This window comes from Citrus clementina, unplaced genomic scaffold, assembly GCF_000493195.1.
Source record: "Citrus clementina cultivar Clemenules unplaced genomic scaffold, Citrus_clementina_v1.0 scaffold_9, whole genome shotgun sequence".
Lineage (NCBI taxonomy): Eukaryota > Viridiplantae > Streptophyta > Magnoliopsida > Sapindales > Rutaceae > Citrus > Citrus x clementina.
The window spans coordinates 12,201,187-12,227,463 of record NW_006261964.1 but is presented as its reverse complement, the minus strand read 5'-3'; the positions used below and the strand labels follow the sequence as shown (position 1 = coordinate 12,227,463).

At 35.0% G+C, this 26,277-nt stretch overlaps 2 protein-coding genes across 6 annotated transcripts; both read left to right on the top strand.

Moving 5' to 3' along the window:
• The first annotated feature begins 679 nt into the window (after nt 1-679).
• Nucleotides 680-14,752, top strand: LOC18033339 (DNA-directed RNA polymerase V subunit 1). Its single transcript, XM_006420655.2, has 19 exons — nt 680-788; nt 900-945; nt 1,336-1,445; nt 2,547-2,673; nt 2,794-2,909; nt 3,488-3,541; nt 5,079-5,246; nt 5,863-6,021; nt 6,106-7,989; nt 8,084-8,259; nt 8,580-8,643; nt 8,711-8,844; nt 9,565-9,722; nt 10,153-10,427; nt 11,106-11,279; nt 11,383-11,523; nt 11,783-13,329; nt 13,804-13,918; nt 14,222-14,752. Exons 3-19 carry the CDS (start codon nt 1,365-1,367, stop codon nt 14,450-14,452), a joined length of 5,604 nt encoding a protein of 1,867 aa, XP_006420718.1. The 5' UTR covers nt 680-788; nt 900-945; nt 1,336-1,364; the 3' UTR covers nt 14,453-14,752.
• A 2,239-nt stretch (nt 14,753-16,991) lies between these two features.
• On the top strand, nt 16,992-26,015 carry LOC18033336 (putative amidohydrolase YtcJ). Of its 5 annotated transcripts, XM_006420654.2 has the most exons (14): nt 16,992-17,125; nt 17,223-17,497; nt 18,544-18,616; nt 19,165-19,271; nt 19,349-19,472; nt 20,958-21,152; nt 21,559-21,644; nt 22,234-22,341; nt 23,890-23,985; nt 24,090-24,188; nt 24,353-24,427; nt 24,787-24,918; nt 25,013-25,128; nt 25,648-26,015. In XM_006420654.2, exons 1-14 carry the CDS (start codon nt 17,047-17,049, stop codon nt 25,820-25,822), a joined length of 1,740 nt encoding a protein of 579 aa, XP_006420717.1. In that variant the 5' UTR covers nt 16,992-17,046; the 3' UTR covers nt 25,823-26,015. The 5 variants fall into 5 exon arrangements, with proteins under 5 accessions (XP_006420717.1, XP_006420716.1, XP_024036798.1 ...); XM_006420653.2 differs by lacking the exon at nt 24,787-24,918; XM_024181030.1 differs by lacking the exon at nt 25,648-26,015 and having other exon boundaries at nt 24,803-24,918; nt 25,013-25,104.
• The last annotated feature ends 262 nt before the right edge of the window (nt 26,016-26,277 follow it).

The following is a 26,277-nucleotide window of genomic DNA, read 5'->3' as shown; positions in this document are numbered from 1 at the left end:
ACATTCAAGGCACGGTTGAGATGCAACCTGAAATATCTCATTCAAAGAAAAAAAATTAAAGCAAAAACATTATTATTAAGAGAACGAAGAGGAAGAAGTGAGGGGTCTGCAGTTAGGTTGAACGAAGAGAAAGCCAAAGAGGGTGTAAGTGTGAGGTCAATCGAACAAAGAAAAAAAAAATAGAAACAGAAATGGTGTCGTTTCAAAACAAATCAAAACAAAAAAAAATGATGGACGAAACGGCGTCGTTTGACGCGGTTTTAAAATTTGACCCAGATTTAACTCGGGACAAACATCATTTTCCTAAAAAAAAATACACACAAATTAAGGTACAATGCAAACGTTTTAACAAACGTAAAAAGTGTGAGCACCACACCTTAACCTAACCACACTACCAGCTGCGCGCTTTCAACCACGATTAATATCAACTGAGGAAATGAGTTTAGCGGTACAGTCAGTGAGTCACTGTTTCACTGACTCATTTTTTTTTAAAAAATAATAGTACCTAAATTCCTGTGTTACCCTTCCATCAGTACCAAAACCAAGGAATATTTCACACAAAACTAAATGGTCATAAGGCTATTCTAGCCATCTCAATCCCACAAAAACCCCACGAGCTGTACGGTATGACAAAGTTAAAACCCGTAGCAAGAAAAAAAAAAAAAAAAAAAGTAAAAACAGAAACATTTTTCACTTGCATGCAGAGAGCTCATATTTCAGTCGCTTAGAAGAGAGAGAGACAGAGAAAATCAAAAGTCACTCTCTCTGTCTTCCTCGAATTATTTTGAGTAAGAATACTTCAATTTTTTTGTCTTGCTAGATGCTACGGTAAAAAGTCCATTTCTTTATCTCAATTTTGCAGTTAATTTGTGTTTCTTTTTGTATTTTTGGGGTAACAGTCAGAGTCAAAGTACAGAAGGAAGCAAGGGAGTTGACAGAAATTTGGTAATTTTTTTTAATTCTCTTTGTGTTTGCATTTGTGTTTTTTAGTGTTTGGTTGCCGAGATAGTGAAGGAAAATGAACGAACATGAGGGAAAGTAGTGACATTACGTTTTGGGTGTTTAGTTTTTTCACAAAACGTTGAAAATATCATACAAAGTTCTGGGTTTTGCGGCGGTTTGGTGGTTTTGAAGAAATGCGGGTCACTGTTTTTTTTTTTCTTTTCCCCCTCTCGGGATACAAACAGAGTTTTAACTGTTGCCCATTCTCTCTCTTGGAGTAAACCCATTTTCTATGTAGTTTGTTTGATGGGTTTTGAGTCAAAGTGTAGGTATGTGTGTATTTGTTGTTAAATTTTACTTTTCTTGGCACTTAATTAGGCGTTTTTGGTGCAGTTTTTCTCAAAAGTTTATTGTAAAAGGAGATGGAAGAAAACACATCATCAACAATTTTGGAGGGGCAAATAGTTGGAATCAGATTTGGTTTGGCAACTCAAAAGGAAATTGTAAGTGGATTTATGTCTTTTTTTTTTTTGCAGGGAAAGTTTTGCATAATTTATTATGTTATTTATATTTGTTATTCTTAAAAACTCTAATGTTTTGTAATCACTCGAGTAAGTTGCCATAGTAAATATTTGACCAGTGTGGGACTTGTTAATATGATAACCCTGTTAAGAACTTAACCAATTGGCCTCGCATATGAACCAAGATAGCAAATGGGGGTAGCTGTGAAGAATGTTGGCAAAGGCTACCCAAAGGCTTAACCCATTAGCTGGAGGAGCTTAAACTGGTGGTAGTAGCCTTATGACCTATTTGACCAATGGGTGAGATAGTGACTCATCACTGGAATTGCTATGGGGATGACAAATTTTATGGTTTACCAAACAGTGGTTTGTCTTTTCTGTATCAATGAGATTGATACAAATTTAAATTACATATAGATGCTTTTCCTCAAAACCATGTCGATGTTGATTTCAGAAGAGGTAATATTGGTGGTTCCAGCCTCCTGTAGATCCTTATTCACAGAGTTTATAGATGCTTTTAGTAAAGTATACTTGGTAAGATTCTTCTGGAAGTGTGCTGTTTCTGTAGTTTTCTGGTCTTTGACCTGGGACTAATCGTATGATTTTTGAAGCTAAAGGCAGTGAAAACATCAACTCTTTGTGGGATGTAATTAGTTATTTGCCTATCTTTTGACTTTTTATCTCAAGATAGTTGTTTCTTTGTATGCCTACATTTCGTGGAGATTTTGCTTAAATTTTTAGATATTGGAATTGTTAATTTTCTGTGAACCTTTTGGGTATATATGGCTTGTTTTGGTGGAGTAAACATATCGGAAAGTTCCCTTGCTCTCTCAGAATGTCCTGAGTTTTGCGGACAGCTTGTTCACTCATTTCTATATTTTTCCTCTATTGATACAACTTTCACTGTTTTTTTATCAAAATGAGCATCTGCTTTTTTTTTTTTTTTTTGGTTATTAATGAATGATTCTTGAAAATGAGTAAACTAAAGGGATTATCAAAATCACGAATCTTCTCATTTATTTGTAAGCAACCTTTCTGGAAGTTTTATTGATGTGCCATTTGTTATTTTACCCCCCCGCCCAGTGTACAGCATCAATCAGTGATTGTTCTATTAGTCATGCAAGTCAGCTTGCAAATCCCTTCCTTGGCTTGCCACTTGAATTCGGTAAATGCGAATCTTGTGGTACTTCTGAACCTGGTAAATGTGAAGGTGAGTAAGTTTTTGTTTCGGATCTGTTTTTTGTGTATAAAGTTGATGCTAATATATAATCCAAAATTTATATCATTGTACATGACTGGAAAAGTAAATGTGGACCTTTGTCCATTTCAGGTCATTTTGGATATATCGAGTTACCAATACCAATATATCATCCTAGCCATATTAGTGAGCTGAAGCGTATGTTGAGCTTATTGTGCTTGAAATGCTTGAAAATGAAGAGTACCAAGGTAATAGAATCTCAGCTCCACATGTTTGCTCTGGCTTTATTTTATATTGACCGAGGAAGGTAAAATGATTCATTATCCTTTTTTTTTTCAAAAAAAAAAAATATATTTTGGAGCTTATCTTTCAATGACTGAAGTGTGAAATGAGGTATATGTTCCATGAGCTTAAATAAAGTAGATAAATCTCTTATGCCTCAAGTTGACGTCTTCAAGGGTTGTAATTAGTGACTAATTAAAATTACTTCTTAGTGTTACCCGATCTTTTTCTAATTTTTGTTATAGTCTTATACTCTTATAATGCAGGTAGTTTGGTAATTTTATAGTCTACGCACGTATTCACCGTGCAGTATGAAATCATCAGATATATTAGCGTAATGCATGTTTGAGTTGACAATCATTTATTTTATACTTGTACTATATTTTCATGTGAAAATGCCTATGGTAATATTCTTTTAGTTTACAATATTCATTGCTTTTAATTTCTGTTTATTTTTGTGAAAAATTGTGGTTTAGTTTCTTGTTCCCACCCTATTATGAGCTTCCACTTTATTTGCTTAATAGTTACAATGTATGCCTTTCAGCTTCAGATCAAGAATGATGGCGTTGCTCAAAGATTATTGTCTTCTTGCTGTGAGGTATATAACTCTTGTTTGATGATCTACCTTTAATATGTTATGTATTCTCACTAGTATATATTTTTTCAGTTCAGTGTTTTTGACGTGTTTGTCAATAACTCTTTTTCGCCTTACTTTTCTGTACGTTGAACTATTTGAATAATTAACTAGGAGTAGAGGAGCTGCAAAACCAAGGCGATGTGCATGCACCAAAATTACTGATAAAATACCACTTCTATTTTGCATTTTTTTAAGGTCCTTTACCAATTTAAATTACATACAAATTATCGTCCTTATGACGGGGTTTCTTTCTGATTTGTCCCACAATTTGCTGGGTTTGGATGGATGGGGACATCTGTGTTTATCAGCTTACATTGAATAGGGAGAGATGATTGAATTTATGTGTGAGAAAATCCAATATAAAAATACTTAAGCAGTTATTTTATTCATGACATGGTCCACAACTTAAAAACATGTTGTGTGCCTTGAAAATGCTGGAGGTGATTCAAAGTGACTGCTTATCGGCCATTTCCCGTGTGTCTTAAAATGTCTCAACACTACTTTTGTGAGAAACTTAGAATGATAAAAATAGTAGAAGGTGGACTATAAATCCACACAGGCATCCAGGAAAAGCCCCTTTAAAATTTTGAAATTCTATAGAAAAACCAGCCCATCCTACATATCCCCAAATACTGTTAGTGGTACTTTATTTTAAGAGTGTAGAATTTATAACTTATAGAAAGGAAAGGATGATGGGTGTACTAGTTTTTTGTTAGACTTTGAAAAGAATCTTTCAATGATTTCCTTTGGTGTCCAAGTCCCTTAATGTATAATCTCAAAAGTTTCTTTTTCTTCTATTAGAAAGAATATCTGCTAGTTCCAGCAGCACTTTATAACTGAGAGGATTCTGCTAAAGGGATTGATTTTAAAATGGATGACGAGCTTTTAATTAACGTTGGGTTTACTTGACACTCTAAAGTTGTGTACCTTTTGAGTAAATTCTCATAAAAATCCTCTGTATCTTACAACATATACAGTGCCTTTTGGCCAGATTGGTTCATGCATGTTAGAATTACTGGGGGCCTGAAAGAAGTTTCAATACAAGGGCAGTTCTTAGATCTATAATTGCACATATTATAATTTTTTGTCCAACTATAGGAAGTGAAGATAGAGATTGATTGGTTAGAGATTGATTGTTTTTGGACATCTGGAAGGATATTATGACCTTTTGGCTCTTTTAATTCATTGAAAACCATGTATATATGTTTTCCTTGGATAAGTGTTGGAGATAAAAGGAAGGATACAATCGTAGACGTGTTAATTTTTGCGCTCATAGATTAGGTAGTTTTGTTCATGATTACTTAAATTTGAGATGTGGCCTAATTTTGATAATAGCCTTTCTGCCAGGACTGTATTTGCTTATAATATTGGTCAAGAATTCCAGCTACTTAAGGCTCTAATATTGCATATATTTGGAAGAATTTGTATAGTATTATTTCTTTGTATTTTCAGTTACAAGGTTTACCTTTCTATTTATGCTTTCTCCCCACCTGTCCAGGAAGCCTCACAAGTTTCTATTGTAGACGTCAAGACAACAGATGGTGCTTTTTACTTGGAATTAAAGCTTCCATCAAAGTTTAGACTGTGTGCTGGCTTTTGGAACTTCTTAGAAAGATATGGTTTCCGTTATGGTGACAGTCTAACTAGAACTCTACTTGCTTCCGAGGTTTGGAATTTATTGCTCTGCTGTTTCAAGCTTGATTTTTGCTATTATGATGATTTATGAGGCTTTTTTTTTTTGGATATTTTTTATTGAAATCATTGTACATAAGTTGAATAGTTTCTCTTAATTGTCTGGTTTATTTAATTGATGGCCTTGTACATATGATCTGATTGTTCTATGTTTCTTTCTTTATTCTTTATACTTGTTTTTGTGCTATTGCAGCACTTGTTTCTCTGTTTCTTTTGCTTAGATCAATGTTTAGATTCAAATTCTGTATTCAGTGATGCCATTTTGTTGCTATGGATTTGTAATGCTTGAATTATTAGATGGCATCAGTGAGAAGCGGCTAATGTCTTTGATTGTATCATCTGTTAGCTAATGTGGATTTCAGAAAATGATATCTTATGAAGCGCTCAAACATAACAGATGTTACCACGTCATACAAAACAGTTAGATTTCAGAAAATATTTTGGTGTGAGCTTTCATTTATTGGTGATTTTATCAGTGCACTATTGTAGTTTTGCCAACATAAAAAATTGCTTCTTTGTACATTCTTCATTTGATTGCTTTTTCTTCAATTAATTGATTATTTATTGGTGTGGGGGACAATAACTGACAGGTTAAGGAAATGCTCAAAAGAATTCCTGAGGAGACTAGAAAAAAGTTGGCTGGGAAAGGGTATTTCCCTCAAGATGGATATATTCTGGAATATCTGCCTGTCCCTCCAAACTGTTTGTCTGTGCCTGACATTTCTGATGGTGTTAGCACTATGTCCTCGGTAAGTGAATCAGTTTGTCTTTGTTGCTAGTTAGATGTTCACTGCTAACCTGATTATGTACTTTCGATCCATCTTGTACTCCAGGATCTCTCAATAGCAATGCTGAAAAAAGTTCTAAAGCAAGTTGAGATTATTAGAAGTTCCAGGTCCGGAACTCCAAATTTTGAATCTCAGGAAGTTGAATCTAATGATTTACAGCTTGCAGTTGGTCAATATCTGGAAGTTCGGGGTACTGCAAAATCGTCCCGTGATGTTGATGCACGTTTTGGGGTTAGCCAGGATCCTAATTCAACAACAAAAGCATGGCTGGAAAAGATGAGGACATTGTTTATCAGAAAAGGATCGGGTTTTTCTTCCCGCAGTGTGATTACTGGTGATGCATACAAAAGGGTAAATGAAATTGGTGTGCCATTTGAAATTGCTCAACGTATTACGTTTGAGGAGAGGGTCAATGTGCACAACATTAATTATTTACAAGAGCTGGTGGATAACAAGTTGTGCTTAACCTACAGTGATGGCTCTTCCTCATATTCACTGAGAGAGGGTTCTAAGGGGCACACTTTTCTAAGACCTGGTCAAGTGGTACATCGGAGGATCATGGATGGGGATACTGTTTTCATTAATAGGCCGCCTACTACACATAAGCATTCACTGCAAGCACTCTCTGTGTATGTTCATGATGATCACACTGTCAAGATAAATCCTCTTATCTGTGGCCCCTTAAGTGCTGATTTTGATGGTGATTGTATTCACTTATTCTATCCTCAGTCCCTGGCTGCAAAAGCGGAGGTTCTGGAGCTTTTCTCTGTGGAGAAGCAGTTGCTTAGCTCTCATAATGGCAATCTCAATTTGCAATTGGCCACTGATGCATTGTTGTCTCTTAAGGTCATGTTCAAGAAGTATTTCCTGGACAAAGCATTTGCGCAGCAATTAGCTATGTTTGCCTTGTCCCCTTTGCCACGACCTGCTTTATCGAAGGCTCACTGCTCTGGCCCTCGTTGGACTGCTTTGCAGATTCTACAGTCTGTTTTGCCTCCTGGGTTTGACAGTTGCGGGGACAGATACCTGATCAAGAAAAGTGAAGTTTTAAACGGTGATTTTGATAGGGACACTATACCGTCAGTGATTAATGAGATTGTAACATCTATTTTCTTCGAGAAGGGCCCTGAAGAGGTTCTAGAATTCTTTGATTCTTTGCAGCCTTTGCTTATGGAGAATTTGTTTGCTGATGGTTTTAGTGTTAGTTTGGAGGATTTCTCCTTGTCCAAAGCTGCTCTATGGAATATTCAGAAGGAGATTCAAGCTCTTTATTCTTTGCTTTATCATCGGATGTCTACTCAAAATGAGCTGGTGGATTTGCAAATTGAAAACCACATCCGACATGTGAAAATGCTGGTTGCAAAATTCATTTTAAAGTCATCTACACTGGGTTATTTAATCGACTCCAAGAGTGATTCAGCTGTCAGCAAGGTTGTGCAGCAGGCTGGCTTCTTAGGCCTGCAGCTTTCAGATAGGGGAAAATTTTATTCAAAGACCCTGGTTGAGGATATTGCTTCTCATTTTGAGAGGATATATCCCATGGATCTAAATTACCCTACCGCAAAATATGGATTAATCAAGGGGTGTTTTTTTCATGGCTTAGATCCATATGAGGAGATGACTCATTCAATTTCTACCCGGGAAGTTATTGTCCGTTCGTCCAGGGGATTGTCTGAACCTGGTACCTTGTTTAAGAACTTAATGGCTGTTCTTCGCGATGTTGTGATTTGCTATGATGGCACCGTTAGAAATGTTTGTAGCAATTCCATAATCCAATTTGACTATGCGGTGAATGCTAGGAAGTCTCATAGTTTATTCCCTGCTGGTGAGCCTGTTGGTGTCCTTGCTGCAACTGCAATGTCGAACCCTGCATATAAGGCTGTTCTTGATTCTTCTCCTAGTAGCAACAATTCATGGGAGCTGATGAAGGTAGATGGAATTCTTATGATGGAAATGAGCCATGAATTCTACCCAAAAGATTTTCTTCTAATTAAGGGCTTTTACATGCTTTTTTTCCCCCCAGGAAATACTACTTTGTAGAGTAAGTTTCAATAATGACCCAATTGATCGCCGTGTAATTCTATATCTGAATGACTGTGGCTGTGGGAGAAAGTACTGTCAAGAACGTGCTGCTTACATGGTTAAGAATCAGTTGAAAAGAGTCAGTCTTAAAGATGCTGCTGTTGAGTTCTTGATTGAGTATGTTTAATCAATATGTTTTCCTTCTTTCGAACTTGTCTTTATTAAGCAGTTATGCTTTTTTTCCATTACGATGCTAGTCTTGTAGTTGCTTTGAATTCGCTGTTTCTAGTTTGGTTTTATTTTTATGTTTTATATGTGCACACATGCACATACATGCTAAAACTGTTAAGATCTACAATTTTTATGCCTTATTTGTCGTACTTAGGATTATGTTTTATATTTCTTTAGTTTATTCTATATGCAAAATAACAGGATATTATTGTGAATGGCTGTCATTATACTTCTAAGATCTAATAGCTTAGTTTCTTTCTGTACAGATACAAGAAACCCGAAATTATATCAGATGATGAAGGCCTTGTTGGTCATATTCATCTCAACAAGGCAAGAATTTTGTTACTTGGTTGGCAAGAATGTTGTTTCTGTGACTGATTGATACTTTGTGAAACAGATTTTGTTGGAAGATTTGCGTATCAGCATGCATGACATTCTTCCCAAGTGCCAAGAGACCCTCAAATCTTTCTGCAAGAAGAAAAAGATGAAAAAAGTTGTCCAGTTTTTTAAGAATACAAGTTTGTCTATCAGGTTGGTTTTGTCAGTTTGCGATTCTTTTGTATTATCTACCATTAACCCCTTCTATATACATATGTATCAATATAAGGTATACATATTAGAACAATCTGCCTTCAGTTCAGCTACTTGAGGACTCCTATTGAAGTTTATAGGATGAACAAATTTATAATGTAATAGTTAAATTTATTATAGTTGATTCGTGTTTTAAATTTGTAAAAGAAGTTACTCACATTTTAAGAATCCTGCTACAAATCAAATTTCTTTTAGTGGTATTCATGAAGCTAAGGAGAGAAGATGTTGTATGAAGCACTCAAGTAATTTTTCTAAACTGCCTGATCTTATTTGGATTCCATTAGTGAGTACATAGTAATGGAACAAATGTGGATTTGCCGCACTCATCATTCACTTTCATTATTGGTGTTTTAGCATCCCATTAGCATCTGTCCCTATAGCTCTTTTCTTTTTCCTGTCAGAAGTTCACTTATGCTGTTGTGGTCGAGGAACCCCCTAGATAATGATATTTCAAATTGAAAAGAGATGCTATTGAAATAAACATTATCTCTGTTGGATTAGTTTTGATTTGGACATGTCTTGATTGTTTATATGATGCGACACCATGATTTGGTACACGATTTTCTGTTCTCGGGTGTGTTGCTCTTCTACTAAGCACTTGAAATTGCTTTAATATTTAAAGTGACTTACACCAGTTGATTTGTGCTTGTTCCTTGGCAGTGAATGTTGCTCTTTTCAGCAATCCTGTGCGGATAAACGTTCCAACATGCCATGCTTGATGTTTGTTTTGCGAGGAGCAAGTGATAGTTATTTAGATAAACTTTCAGGTGTTCTTGCCAATATGATTTACCCAGTTCTGTTGGAAACAATAATCAAAGGTACTTCAATTACTGAATGCATTATAAACTATTCTGATTTCCATTGCCTATGCAGAAAATTGGTGGGTTAGACAGGTAATGAGAATTTGGTTTTTTGAGTGTAGTGTTTACAATTGCATTTTTGCAGTAAACTTAGTGTGTAGTGTTTACAATTGCATTTTTGCAGTAAAAATCACTGATTCTGGGACTCAATTAACCAACCACCAAATTGTTTTCTTGATATTCTGAGCTCTAAACACTTTGTAACAACTTGTATTCAGATGCTAAAAATTTTTTCTTTCATAGATGGGTCAATAATTATTTTGGGTAATTCCCTGACTGTATGACATTAATAAAATTTCAAATGTTTTCTTTTATTTCTTGACTGTTTATTTTTACATGGTATCAGCAATTTCAATGTGATAGATTATTCCTTCTCTTTAATGGATAGGTGACCCTCGGATTTGCTCAGCAAATATTATCTGGATCAGTCCGGACACAACAGCATGGATTAGAAATCCTAGCAAGAATCGGAAGGGTGAATTGGCCCTGGACGTGGTTCTTGAGAAATCAGTAGTTAAACAAAGTGGGGACGCCTGGAGGACTGTCCTTGATTCTTGTCTTCCCGTATTTCATTTAATTGACACCAGGCGTTCTGTACCCTATGCAATTAAACAAGTTCAGGAACTGCTGGGGGTTTCTTGTGCTTTTGAACAGGCAGTTCAGGTATCAAGGAAACTCTTCTTTCTCTTTTTCTTATGCGCAAATTCTCACTTTCTGAATCTGCTATTCTTAAATTTCTTCTAGTGAGGTTAGTATTTCCAGTCAGTTTGAAGACGTAACATCATTTGATTCACTTGTATATTGTTAGTATTTAGTATCCATGATATTTCCTGTTTTGTTAAGAGTTAGTAGTTTGGGCCTTTGCTTCTCTCTATGGTATGTTGAAAGCCATTTCTACATCTGGCTTGTTATATTTTCTATTAATTTCGTGTGATAAATTGTTTATTTTTTTTAACTTCCTCTCTATAATAACTGGCCTTGTATCCTGCAGAATTTCTGTAGACAGTGTCTGTGTTTTTAATTCCATTTAGTCACCTATTCTAATTGTTGGCAGCTTTTGTAATTCATGGTTTATGTTATCTTGCTTAATAAGTATACCGCAGAAAGAATTTTCTTTTTTTTCCTAAAATAGAAAACCTGCGTGACTGTTTATTCTTGCAAATGGACCTACAATGTCATCCCCCTCCTCCACTCTTACGTTCTTGTATTTTCTTAATCCTTTCTAAACTATTTAATTAGGCTGCAAAATGACTGCTAGTATGACATAGGTGCAGAACTGATTTCTTTTTTAAATTTTCATGAGGATTTATGAAGGGCTTAATCCTTTGGCTGATTTTGCAGCGCCTCTCAGCTTCAGTGACTATGGTGGCAAAAGGTGTTCTTAAAGAACATCTTATTCTATTGGCAAACAGTATGACATGTGCTGGTGATTTAGTTGGCTTCAACTCTGGTGGTTACAAAGCACTATCCCGTTCGTTGAATGTCCAAGTACCATTCACAGAAGCAACATTGTTTGTAAGTGATTTTTTTTTCTATGAGATTTCTCATCTTTATTGTCCTCTAAGATGAATTACAATATCTTTCTAAATTGATCTCTGCTTGTATTATGGTTGTGCAGATGCCTCGGAAATGTTTTGAGAAAGCTGCTGAGAAACGTCATACTGATAACTTATCAAGTGTGGTAGCTGCTTGCTCCTGGGGTAAACACGTGGCTGTTGGTACAGGATCAAGATTTGACCTCCTATGGCAAACAGAGAATGTATGTGGGTTAGAGCTCTGTTTCTAGCTTCTCTTTGGGCCTCAGTTTCAAAGGAATTTCAAGATAGAAACTTTATTTTCGAGATGCTCTCTTATTTGTAAATTCTTAGGGTATTTTTGGGCTACCGGACATCTTGTTATCAATCTACTTAAACTTTTTCTCAAAAAAAGATTCATAACTTCATGTGCTTATGGCATATATCCAAAGATTTACAATTTTCCTGAAATGTTATTTTAATGCGATCATTTTGCTTTTCCAGGAGGAATTTAATCAGGATGACGGGGTAGATGTATATGACTTCCTTCACATGGTGAGAAGTAGTACTGGCATTGAAGAATTGGATACTGGTTGTCTCGGTGAAGAAGTTGATGGGTTAGAAGATGAGTTTGATTGGAGCCTGTCCCCAGAGCATAACTTATGTTCTGACAAGCCAATCTTCGAGGACCTTGTGGAAGACCAGAGTTGGTTAGAAAATAAGCAAGAAAATGAAAATTGGGATTCTGAGGCTGATTGCAGGAAAAGCTCTGAAGATAAATGGGAAAAATTGGGGACTTCTCTTGAAAAGCCATCATCAGGATGGAGGACAGAAGGTGCATGGGGGAAAAGCAGTGATGATAAATTGGAAAAGGCGGGTAGTCCCAGTAGAAAGCCTTCTGGATGGGGGACAGAAGCTTCCTGGGGGGAAAGCTCCAGTGATAAATGGGAAAATGTGGGTAGTCCTGCAGCAAAGTCTTTTTCAGAATGGGGGACTGAAGCTTCTTGGGGGAAGAGCTTTGGGGATAAACCGGAAAATGTGAGGAGTCCTGCTGCCAAAACTTCTTCAGGATGGGGCTCAGAAGCTTCTTGGGGGAAAAGCCCCGGAGATAGACAGGAAAATGTGGGGAGGTCTGCTTCAAAGCCTTTGTCAGGATGGGGGGCAAAAGCTTCTTGGGGAAAAAGTTCTGAAGATAAATTGGAAGAGGTTGAGACTACTGTTGCAAAGCCATCATCAGCATGGGGGACTGAGGCTTCTTGGGATAAAAGCTCTGAAGTTACATTGGAAAAAGTGGCAGCTCCTGCTGAAAACCCATTGTCAGGTTGGGGGACTGAAGCTCAAGATAGTGGCAAATCCAGTGACTGGAGTGAGTGGAAGGACCATGCCAATGCTACTGCTTCTTGGGGGAGAAATGGATCAGAAGAAAATTCCGGATGGGATACCAAGGCTTCGTGGAATACAAAGGCTCTAGATAAACTTGACGATGTTGGATCTGCTGTGGAAAATTCATCTTCAGTTTGGGGTGCTCGAGAAGACTTTTCAACAAAAGGTTGGGAGGATTCATCTAAACCAAGTGCTAATGAAAAGTCCATTGTTCATCAAATAGGTGGTTGGAATGTGCCAGATGCCAAAGGTACGGATGATAGTTCCTGGGGAAAACAGAAACTCACTGAGAATGCCAAAGGTACGGATGATAGTTCCTGGGGGAAACAGAAACACACTGAGAATGAGTCTTCCCAGCCAGCAAGTTCAAATGCTTGGGATCTGCCAGATGCAACAGGTGGCAGTGAAACTGAGATGCAAGTGTGGGGACAGTCAAGGAAAGAACCTTTCAAAAAAAACCGTGGTTGGGCTTCAAGTTCAGGGGAATGGAAAGGCAAGAAGAATCGTCCTCCTAGGTCACCTGGGGTGGTCAATGATGATTCTACTGTGAATGCGATGTACACAGTGACCCGACAGCGGTTAGACATGTTCACTTCTGAAGAACAAGATATTCTCTCAGACGTTGAACCAATTATGCGGTCTATCAGGAGAATAATGCATCAGTCTGGGTAGGTTTTAAGCTATACATGTATATAATTTTTTTTTCACCCTTGTTTAATTAATGGTATATGCTACTATTGCATTACAAGTCAAAAGCTTATTATGTTGATCTGGCCACTGTACTCACATTCTGTGAAGCTGCTTTGCTGTACCTGTGGCCTATTTCAGTTTTATGTGGCCTTGGCAGTTCTGGTTTCGATGGCAGCAAGTTAATAGTTGGTCATGGTAGCATATGAGCTTAATTTAACTTTTATGACAGTATCATTGACCGCGCTATGTTGGGGAATCTTTTATACTTTTATCACATTGTCTTTAGTTTCTCCTCATTGTTTGTAATTTTATGGCATGCTGTGATCCTTTGTCAGACTTTGACTTTCTTTTTCTTCCAAGTCCATAGATTTTATTTTGCATTCAATATTTTGTCTTCTATTCTGCGGCGCTCCTGACTTATCTAATTTCCTCAATTGAAATTGTTTGTGAAGGTACAATGATGGGGATCGATTGTCAGCTGATGATAAATCATTCATATTTGATAATGTTTTTAATTACCATCCAGATAAAGCAATGAAAATGGGTGCTGGCATCGATCATTTCAAGGTATGATGGACAAACCTTTCCATTCAGTGGCTTTTGTTCTAAGTTCATTATGGGCTTTCAACGAAAATATGTAATGTTTGTGGGCATGAAACAAGAGATCTTGAATAGTTATACCTTGAACAAGACGAGAGAAACATGCAATTGTGTAATGGCATTTGGTCCTTTTATTGTAAGGCTATTTTCTTTATTGGCCTAGTATTAACCTCCGTCTGATCATAAAATTCCATGATTTTGTCAACAATTTATGCATTCAGTGAACTGTATATTTCCAGTAATTGACCTAAGTACTTGGATGTGTGACAGGTCGACAAGCACGGCAGTTTCCAAGATAGCAGATGCTTGTTTGTTGTCTCGACTGATGGCAGCCAACAAGACTTCTCCTACCGGAAATGCCTAGAAAGCTTCATTAGAGGAAAGTATCCCGAATTTGTTGATGAATTCATTGGAAAGTATTTCAGAAGACCTCGTTCTGGAGGGAACCGGGAACCAAGTCTTCCTCCAGTTCCGGAAGAAAAAACCGTGGACCAAGATTAGGCATTTTAGACCCTGTCTCTTATCTTGTGGGGTGGAAGAGGAGTTGGTACTTCTGATTCAAACCTTTATATCATCGGCTATTTTCATTTGTATATAAAAAGCAGGTATCTGATGACAATTATGGCATGCCTTTTTATGAACTGCCAGTTTTTTGAATGTGGGTGCAGTTCATAATCAATCGTGTTTGATGTTAATAGCGGTTCAACATCCACATTGTTTTTCATTTTCGAGTAATAGATGATGTAGTTAGTTGTTTCAATTGTTGCCTTATTGTTCTCTTCCCATCTGGAAAACTGAATGTGTTGGGGATTTTTTAGGTTGAGGTAAAATATTACTGATGGATTTAATTTTATATGTGCAATGAGAGATTGAGATTGAGAGCTCGGTTCATCCACATCTTGATTAGAAAATCTAGGTAAAATGACCACAATGACCCTACAAAAAATGTGAAGGGGAAGGAACAAAAATAGCTTTTGAATTTGCGCGAAACCAGCGGGATTCTGTATCAACCACATATAATTTTAGTAAGGTTAATGTTAAGTTATATACATTCCTCTCACATGAATAGTGAATGATGTGGGTTCACTCACTATTCATGTGAGAGGGTTATAAGGTACATGCATGTAACTTAGAGGGATCCTGTTGGGGATTTTTGTAAAGTTTAATATATATTCTATAAAAAATAAGAAGAAACAATAATTAAATATAAAATATATTTAAATTTTCTAATTCATAGTAATTCAAATGAATTTCTTTTTCCCAAAAATTCACTATGAATTATGTATCATATATCTTATATAATTACTCAAATTAATATTTGTAAAGCAAATAAACTTTTCGTTGATTTGTATATTCTAAAAATAATGTAAATTTGTCATAATTATTTTCTAAAAGTGAGATCGAAATATTCCTAATTAATCAACTACATCAATTACAACAATAGAAAGTGGGTCATCCTTCTTATAATTATTTTTATTATTTACTTTAAGATAAAATTTATTTAACTATTTGATCCTAATATTATGAAACGATCAAACTATCTTAAGAAACATAAACTCTTATTTTTAATAATTTAGGTATTTAATGTTAGAGTCATTCTAGGGATGGCAATGGGTGGGGTAGGGGTAGGGAGGTCTATTCCATTCCCGACCCCATTAAAAATCTTACCTTTATTCTCCACCCAATTCCCTAATAAAATTAGTGGGGTGAGGATGGAGAATCCCCATTTAGAGAACGATTTCTCCATTCTCATCCCACTAAATTTATTGGAGAATTAGGTGGGGATGGAGAATCCCCACTTAGGGAACGATTTCTCCATCCTCACCCTCATTCTCTATTTATTTATTTTATAGTAGATATGGATACATAATTTCAATAAATAAAAAATTAAAAGTTTAAAAAAATCATTACCACATTATAAAATATTTAAATTATTTAAAAAAAACTCCAAATATTTGAAATAATATCTTGAAAAGATATCAAAATTGAAAAATGTTTAAAGAAAGCAGTATTTTTAAGAGAAAAAAAATAACAATGTTTTAGGTTGAATAAAAATTATATTGTAGGGTTTTTTTTAGTTATATCTCATTTATGTCAAATAAAAATAAAATTTATTAACTAACATTGTAACTGATGAAACAAAAATTATTAAATAAAAATTAGAAAAAAAATATTTATATATAATGGGGATTGGGGTGGGGTGGGTCGGGAGTATAAAATCAAACTCCACTCCATTTAGAATTTAGGGATTATTTTCCCTCTATTTCCCCACCCCATTCCCAAATATTATTCAAAATTCACCCTATTTGAGGTGGAGCCCCATGGGACTCCAAGCTCATATAAGATTTTGTCATCCCTAAGTTATTCTCTAGTGTGGATATTCGTATTCATTAAAAATGTGGATTTAAAATTTTACAACATTGTAAAAGTGTTTAATAATATTATAACTCTAAATCCACATTTTTTAAATACGAACTTCTGTACCAAAGAATGATTATTCAATATTATGAAAATAAATATCAAGTTTCTTCTTTATGTGAATTTATTATAATTATTTCGTGGGAGTTTGGTGGATTTACAAGATTTTGGGTGGAAATTACTCAATAATTTAGTTACGTAGTTATGTGATAAAAAATTAAAGTTAGGGTAATTGTGTGCACTTTTGCTATAAAACATAAATTGAGTGGTTGACTGATGATTACCCTACATGGGATCAGGTTACGGTGCAACTGTGGCATCATGCCATAGTTGCATCTAGTCGTTGGATATAGTTAGATTAATGGGGTCCACTGACATCCAACGGTTAGATGCAACTGTGGCACGGTGCCACAGTTGCACCTAAGGTTCCCCCTACATGGACGAAATTGTATATGTTTTAATATTTTATAATATTATTTTTGCTTGTATTAGATTAATAATATTTTGTATTTATTATTTACCTTTATTAATAAAAAAATTGTTACCTGGAAATTGTAATATTATTGACCTTTATATATATATATATGGTTTTAAAAATTAAATAAAAGAATCTAACAACAATTTTTAGACTCTTTTCAGAATCACTGCTTGCGCTTTACCTGCTGCAGGCCTGCAGCATGAATATTTACGTAGCCATCTCAGCCACCATCGCCCTCGCTCTTTCAATCTTCTCATTTCCTCTTCTCAACAACTTTTGTGAGCATCAAATCAATTAATTTTCCACTTTATTATATATCTCAAGATTTTTTTTTTTTTTTGAATTTTTTTTCTTTTGGTTTTTCTGGTTACATAGATTTGCTGAAATTGACACCAGCAACAACAACAACAACAACAACAAACTTAGAAGCCGACTTAGTTGTAACCAATGGAGTTATATTCACGGGTGATGACTCTCTGCTGTTTGCTGATTCCATGGCCATAAAAAACGGCAGGATTGTCAGCGTTGGCAATTACTCTGCTGTTCAGCAATTGGCTGCTGATGGAACAAACGTGTTGAATCTTCAAGGGAAAGTTGTGGTTCCTGGCTTTATCGATTCTCATGTTCACTTCATCCCTGGAGGACTTCAGGTTTCTGCTTTCTTGTTATTTCTCTGAATAAAAATTTTATTTGTGCACCAATTGACGTGTCTGATGATGGGGTCTTTTAGTGCCATATAATGACTAGTTACTAAACTTTATCATTTCTTATCCAAGTGGTGAATTTCTATGGATGATACACTACTCGGGATACGGGCTTTTTACTATCCCAACTTTGTAAGCGTTTGACTGCTAATTTGCTTTTAAGGCACATAGCTAGACGGTTAGTCAATAGGGTATTTACTTCTAATGCACCTATCATTCGATTTGTATTTTGTAATATAATTTTTTGCAGTTGTGCTTATAAAATTAAGTGGAGCCTTGACGGTTGTATAAATACCCTACTTTTGGTAGTGATTTTGGAATCATCGAAAGCAGTATTATAAAGTAAAATTAAAAAGAAAATTTTTTTTTTGTTGTGTCTTAAAGTGTTTGCTTGATACAGATAGAAGTGCTTTTTGGTATTAGAAAAAACTTAATGAGTTCTCTTGACATAAGTAATTGATTGATGCTTTATTGAAATGGGCTTTTTGTATAAGAAAGTATCTTGCTATAAAGCGTTTTAGATGGTTTTGGGGGATGTGCTTTTGCTCATAACGGTTTGCTATAAAAGTACTCTCTCAAGCTGTCAAGCATGATGCAAATTTATTTGTAACCTTATCTCAAAAATATTCTTTCCACTGTTTTTTTATCAACTGGATGAAGTTTGATTGATAGTGACTAACGTGTTTGTTATGCTCAAGATTGAAAAGTTTAGATAGATCATACATGCTTCAATGTTTAACTAGTAACAATGTTGTTGCAAATCCTATTAATTTGGGTGTCAATTTGAGTCTTATTGTGAGCTTTGGAGACTATACTTTGGGGCCCAATTTGTGAAATATAGTTGAAGTGATGAGTAAACATCATCTTTGCATGTTAGATGGTGTCCTTTGATTAAAAGTTCTGGCTTTACTCTCTGTTTCAATGCTTAAGTTATTGTATGTTTAAGCTGTTGTTACCCATACATTGGCCTGAAATTCTAACAATGAAAACAGATGGCGCGGGTGAAATTGCGAGGTGTTAGTCACAAGGATGAATTTGTGAGAAGGGTCAAAGAAGCAGTGAAAAGTAGTTCTCGCGCTCCTTTGTTCTAATATTATAATTTTTAGACATGATGGATATTATTCTTTTCCAAATAACATAAATAGTTACTTGGTGTTCTGTTTGGATGTATTTTGTTGTAAGTTTAAAAGTTAAGTTTTGTTTTGACTGCTTTCCCTGAATAGGATATGAAAAGTTTGTTTCAGCCGTAACAGGTACTTAAGGAGAGTTGAATCTTCAATAGATAGATTGGTGGTATTATTTTGTGTCTTCTTTATGTTTTATCATCATTTTGGATGCCTAAACTGATTCCTAGGATGAGAATAAAGTATCAATAACAGTACCCTGAGTTTGAAAACTTTAAAATAGTTCTGCCTCAATGACATACAAATTATCACTTGTTAATCGATTGCTTACTCCACTGAGCACAGCACTGGTTGTGAAGAGTGAAACATTATCAGCTAGTGACAGAATCAAATTTATGATAGTTCTATACAGTTTCTTTGCATTACATTGCTTGCTTTAGGCAGCATCACATTTTATGGAAGTGGATACTGTTGTCCAAATATATGCAGACTCGAAAAAGGGCTCCTGGATTTTGGGGGGTGGATGGAACAATGATCTCTGGGGAGGAGACCTGCCAATGGCATCGTGGATTGATGATATTACACCTCACAATCCAGTAAGAAATCCTAAGCTATTTGAAATTGGTGCATTTAAGAGGATTGGGATTCACAGTTTTAGTGCATAGTTCTGCAGGTTTGGTTATCAAGGATGGATGGTCATATGGGCTTGGCCAATTCAGTGGCCCTACAGCTTGTTGGGATTACTAATTTATCTGAAGATCCAAATGGTGGAACTATAATGAAGACATCTAGTGGAGGTAACTTTTGGTTTTGATAAAATTCTGAAATGATTTAAACTTGCAATATCTTTATTTATGCTTTGGTATGCCACATTACTAATTAAACAGAACAGGAGAGATGAATGGATGTAATATCTATTTATGTATCTAGATTTTAAATGATGTCAGAAGGCAGGGTGGCCACCTCTCTCTGTCTTTGCTCCCTCACGTGTGTGTGTGTGATATTTGGTAAGATGTTTCAATGACAATATTATTATGATTCAAAGAACTACCTGTAATTTGATAAGGTTCACTTCTGACAGTGCTTTAAGCAGGACTATAATCATTTATGTGATGGTAGAGGCTTTAAGTTGAATGTTTGGGTTGCTCTGCTTGGTTGACTGTCAAGTTTTGAGCCTAGGTTGTGCAGAACCTGTCAGAGCACCTTAAAATTTACCATAAGTTTTCTTGTTCAAGTGATGACTAGATTAATACATAAATCAGATTGTAAATGCAATCAAAGAGAGGAATTTAGAAAGATAGGATTAGCCGTACGTTTGAAGATAGAATGGACATATTATTGCTTCTTTATAGGCCTCAAATTCTGGGGCTTTCTGAATTGCTTCATTTACCTTCATTTAAATTGTCGTGGGTCTTGGTCATGTTTGTATATGTTGCGACTTTTTTCAAACTCAGTATTAGTATTTTTTTTTTTTTAAACTAGTGCATATAGGAATATAGAATGGAGTAGATTTTTTTTGGTGGCCTTTTGCATAGACTTTTGTTGGGGCTGGTTTTGGCACTTTTCTGGGCCTCTAGTTACAAAACTGTTGGGTTGTTTTACAGAACTCGTGGATCGTAGCTTTCCAAATCAATGATGAGATTTAAATTTGTTTTTTATATATGAACTTAGTACTAAAATGACTTCTACCAATACTGAAAGTTGCTTGACTTGTTTGTTACTGTAAATCCAAGCCAACTAGTATTCAAGTAAGTGTACAACACATTTCCCCAGGCCAGAATTAGTTAGTTTTCTGGTTAGAAAAATGAGGATCTATATAGAATATCAAGATTTTACTTAGGTATCAAGTTGAGGTTCATTCTAGTTCCACAAACTGGGTTCAACCTTTTAATTTAAACCCCTTTTCAGAATTTTATTTTTTTATAGAGCCCCTTCTTTTTGGTCTCCTTCAAATTGTTCAGCTCTGCAAAGTATCTTTAATGTTGCTTTTCAATTGTTTACATTTTGAGAATTAGGAAACTACATCAATTTATGAATAAAAAGTCGGGTCAATATCCTACTGGAGGTATAGTAGTTAATGGTACCTAGAATCCTGTACATAAGTTGTATGATGTGATTTTTCTAATTTGATTATTTTTTATTTTTAAACGCTAATATTGACTAAGTAAGTCTTCAGACCCTAATCCTAATAGTTATATCTGCATATGAATCTGAATTTTGTTAAGGTTCTGTATTTGTTAAGTTATTGAGGTAGTATAAGTCACAACATTGACCTCATGCAGAACCTACTGGACTGCTGATTGATGCTGCAATGAAGCTTATTCTCCCATGGATTCCAGAGGTATCGGTCGATGAAAGAAGGGAAGCATTACTTAGAGCTAGCAATCTCGCCCTGTCGAGGGGAGTGACAACTGTTGTTGATTTTGGAAGATATTATCCCGGGGAATCAGTTCAACTCTCCTGGGAAGATTTTGCAGGTTGCACCAAACTTATGACTTGGAATTCTTGAGTGTCCTGCAGAAGTCAACTTTTTCATTGCATTTAATGGTTTGGGCATCACTTGAATGTAGAATTCATGTAGACTAGAGTTCGTTGTCATAAATGTTTCAACAAAACCTCAATAATTCATGCTACTGCTTTGAGAAAACTCAATGGATTAAGTTCAAGTGCCATCCATACATTATTAAATAAATTCAGATCCGGTCCAGGGATATGACTGCAACCCTTCTTGACCATCTAGTTTAATCAAATAAGAATTAAAGTTGATAAGATCTTTCCAAAAATTGAAATTTCTGCACCGATCCTAAATGGAATCTTTTAACATTGTGTTATTATTTTCTGAACTTTTAGTTACTTGGTCCTTCTCTTCCTGATTTTTAACAGATGTCTACCAATGGGCGTCTTATTCGGAGAAGATGAAGATCAGGGTTTGCTTGTTCTTTCCACTGGAGACATGGTCAAGTTTAGCTGTATGACTTCTACAAAATTTTTGAGATATAGCTATTTGATTATTTTGTATTTTTCTAATTTTTTCAAAGCAGAAGTTCATCATGTCTGTTCCCTAAATAAGATTAACGAATACATTTGAAAAATAATAAAACAAAATGCATCACGAACCTAGCTGAGGAAGTACCTGCATGGTAACACTGGTTTTGTATTTGATTAGTAAAAGATGATGGTTATTTGCTGGATTCAGATTCTACTGGTTCTCAATTAAATTGTAGTTTGATATGCTTTAGCTTGATAGAAATTGTAGTGGACAAAATAAGTGTAGCTTAGTGATTAGGCTTTTCTGCCATCTTACCCTTCAGTATGCAAAAGTAATGAACCATACATTACTTTTCTAGTGTGCATGTGCTTCTGCTATTCTTTTACTTACAACAGTGCATGACATACTTTGGCATTGCTGTTTTTCATGTCGTGATTGCCTTACTTGATCTAGCTGACAGCTCAAGTTAATCTTTCTTTTCCTCTATCTGCCTATCTATCTGTCTATTTATCTATCTACCTATATATATATATATCTATAATCACTTATATATGAATTTATCTTCTCAGGATCTTATTAACAAAACAGGTCATGTCCTAAGTGATTGGGTTTACTTGGGCGGTGTGAAGGCTTTTGCTGATGGATCTTTAGGTTCTAATAGTGCTCTCTTTCATGAGGTTAGATGTAACAGCCTTTTTTTTTTTTTTTGCGTTTACTGAATATTAGTAATTTGGAATTTTTTTTTATTTCATTTCTTATATTGCATTCATTTATTGAAGTTTAAAACTTCTTCCTGTGCTGCCTATCATTTCAGCACAATTTATAGTTCAGAATAAGCTCTTTCAAACTAAAAGCATCAATCCAGAGAACCTTCTTGCTGAAAACAAACCAGTGGCCGAGAAGTAGCAGAGGCTAAGAATAAACTTTAGAGTATAAGCATCAATAATGTCGTTCTTTATTGGGATATTATCAGTACCACTTAATGTTTTCTGACATATCAATTCACCACCAAAATTTTCTGATTATCATTTTACCACCAAATCCTTAACTCCATTAATAAATTTCTAATGTCACATGGGTATTTTAGGAATTTCACAAGGTATAATATTTACAATTTTATCAATTAGTTATTTTATATATAAAAAATAATCAGTTGGTAAAAATATTATTTCTTTTTACGTAATTAATTTTTTATTTTTTTAATTTAAAGTTTAGGGATAAAATAGACTTTTAGTATAATTTCTATTAAAAATTCTATTAACGGTTTGGTAGTAAAATGATAAAAACTGAAACATTAAGTAGGAAAAAGTAATTGTCAGAAAACTTTGGTGGTAAAGTGATATGTCAGAAACTATTAAGTGGTAAAATGATAATATCCCTTCTTTATTTTAACTCTTAGTTTGTTGTGAAAAGAAGGTGTAGTCAGTTGTTTAAAAACCAGAAAATTTTGCGTTTCCCTGCATCTCTAAATAAACCCTGTCATTAATTTTCCTTAGATCAATGGTAAAAGCTATTTTAAAATGAATCTTAAGCTCTGAATCTGAATTTTTCCCCCTGCTTCATAGTAATTAACAGTAGGTAATTATTTAATAAGTATTATAAACTATGTCCTTATTCAATATAATGTGAAAATGTCTTTATTTAATAAAATGTGAAAATCAAGACTCTAGATGATAAAATGCTGTACACTTATCATAGTGATAAAATAGAACTGATGTCACCAAGTGGGAGCAAAATATGAGCTGAAAAGAAATGATAAGAAAAATATAATAACCCTGTTCCATTTGTGAATTAGAGCAGATGTTATATCACCACAGAAATTTAACATATGAGTTCAATTTTTTATTTCAGGGGACATAAGTCCCTCCTGAATTAAGTGATAGATTTTTTTTTTTTTTCTGTTCTTAATCTTACTGACCGAGGGCCAAAAAGTTTTGCTAATGCAAGGTGTAGATTAAAATATTTGCATGAGATTTTGTAATTCAAAATTTAATATAATAATGGAACATCATCATGATTTTAAAGGAGAAAGTGTATTGTGAAATTAAGTTTTTAGTATTAACACGTTAGTAAAATTAACTCCCTTCCAAAGGTTGATATGAGGGCTTTCAAACCCTTGATTTCTTGCTTGCTTCCACAAGAGGCCAAACCAACTAGGCTGTCCTCCCTTTGGGACACATGTGCATCTATTTTACTAAGATAAATATAGGTTTCTATTTCTGTAGCCATATGCCGATGAGCCTCATAATTATGGCCTACAAGTAATGGAACTAGAAAGTCTTTTGAGCATGACCATGGCATCGGATAAATCTGGGCTTCAGGTATTTCCTTGACTTCTTGTAGATCCCTACTCAAAACACACACATACAAGTCTGTCAATCGTACTTTGCAGTTCAATTAATGGCTTTATTGTTAATTCTTGCAGGTTGCTATTCATGCTATAGGTGATAGAGCAAATGATTTGGTTCTGGATATGTACAAATCAGTTGTTGTAACAACTGGAAAGAGAGACCAAAGATTTAGGGTAAAGTTTGTTGGTACTACATGAAAAGACAGATCAGTAATTGTTCAGTGTTTATGATTTTCATATTATAGGATGACAAACTTGTGTTTGAAAATGCTAATATTTATTCATCAATATAGTACTTATGCATCAATATTTTTCATGATTGGAACAATTTTTTTCAGATTGAGCACGCCCAACATCTAGCTTCCGGAACAGCTGCCCGATTCGGCGATCAAGGGATTGTTGCTTCAATGCAGGTTTGGACTACCTTTTGGCAGTCAATTGTTAATCCCTTGCTTATCTCTACTGATGTTTGGAATTTTAGGTACACGGTTTGGCCTATCCATATCATTGCTGTTCTTGTTTCTATCTTTGACGGGCTATTTTGTTATATGTTGGTTACATGTAGACCCAGAAACAATTTTTCATATATCTTTACAATCTTTATGAAAAGAATTTAAAAAAGAAACCGTAGATGCATAATTTACCCCGACAGTGTGTGGCTTTTCGTGTCACTCTGATGAATGATGTTTCCCCTTGTTTTGTGTTTATGTTCATCCTTCTGTAAATAAAAATATTTATGATGATAACATGAAGTAATGCCAATTCTGAACAGCCACAGCACCTTTTAGATGATGCTGATTCTGCAAGAAAAAAGCTGGGAGTGGATAGGGCTGAAAGAGAATCTTACTTGTTTCAGTCACTTTTAGCTAACAATGCACTATTGGCACTAGGATCTGACTGGCCAGTATGTATAATATAGCTGACTATGATATTTGTTTTTAACTTGTGGTTTAGGATGCATAACCTTGGATAATATAAATAACCGTTGTTATTTTTAGGTTGCAGATATCAATCCTTTATTTGCTATCAGGACAGCAATGAAAAGAATACCTCCTGGTTGGGACAATGCTTGGATTCCATCAGAGAGAATTTCATTCACTGATGCTTTGATTGCGTAAGAATTTTGAAATACATATTATTGAGATGTTACTTCTTCATTTGCTTCATGCTTGTACTTCAGTTTTACATATTTGAAGCCTTGGGAAGTTGTTTGCATATGTTATGAAATGGGAAACTTTGGGAAGTTGCAAACACTATTGTGTTTTTAATCTCATTTCTTGTTTCTTGGTTAAAATTTTGGGATGAAAAGAGATAACAAGTGGTGAAAAGAAATACGAGGCTCAAGTTTAGGGTACTCTGTGCACGAAATCAATTGTAAACCCACGTTTTCCTGTTGATTGCCTGGTTCTTTCTGCTATACTCCTATCGTTTTCTCTTTTCACCACTTTTATGTTATTACTACTGCGCTTTCCTTTGTTTCAACTTATTGTTTCTGTCATCATTAGTTTAGTTCCAGCTGCTAACAGTTTTGGCATGATAGGCATACTCTTTCGGCTGCAGCGTGCATGCTTTCTTGAAAATGTTTCTGTCATCATTAGTTTAGTTCCAGCTGCTAACAGTTTTGGCATGACAGGCATACTCTTTCGGCTGCTCGTGCATGCTTTCTTGAAAATGATGTGGGATCATTGTCTCCTGGGAAAATTGCAGATTTTGTCATCTTGTCCACATTTTCATGGGAAGACTTTGCAGCCGAAGTGTCAGCATCTATTGAAGCAACTTACGTCTCTGGTGTACAAGCCTATCCTTAAAAGCATGAAATTTTCCCAATATAGCAAATATCGAAGAGAGAATAGGTTCACCCTTTGATCGATTTGAATATGAAGCATAAGTATGTGTAAATTACATATTTGTAGGATGAATAGGCGCAAAATGTATTTGCTAGTTACATGAACTTGCATGTAATGCTATCAGCTATATATACTAAATTGGTATTTGCTTCTACTCTACTCTCAATATTTTGAAAAACTCATAGTCCAATCTCATCTGTTAGTTTTTTTATTAATTTAACCATTGATCACTCTCACCATATGAAAATATAATTATACCCTTAATTTATATGATTAAATGATTGAAAAACGCATTTTAGTTTAAAAATTACTTATTTAGTATATAATAAGTAATTTAAATATGTAATAAACATATATTAATTTACTAATAATATCAATCCATTTTTTTGGGGAAACAACATAAAATCTATCTAGCT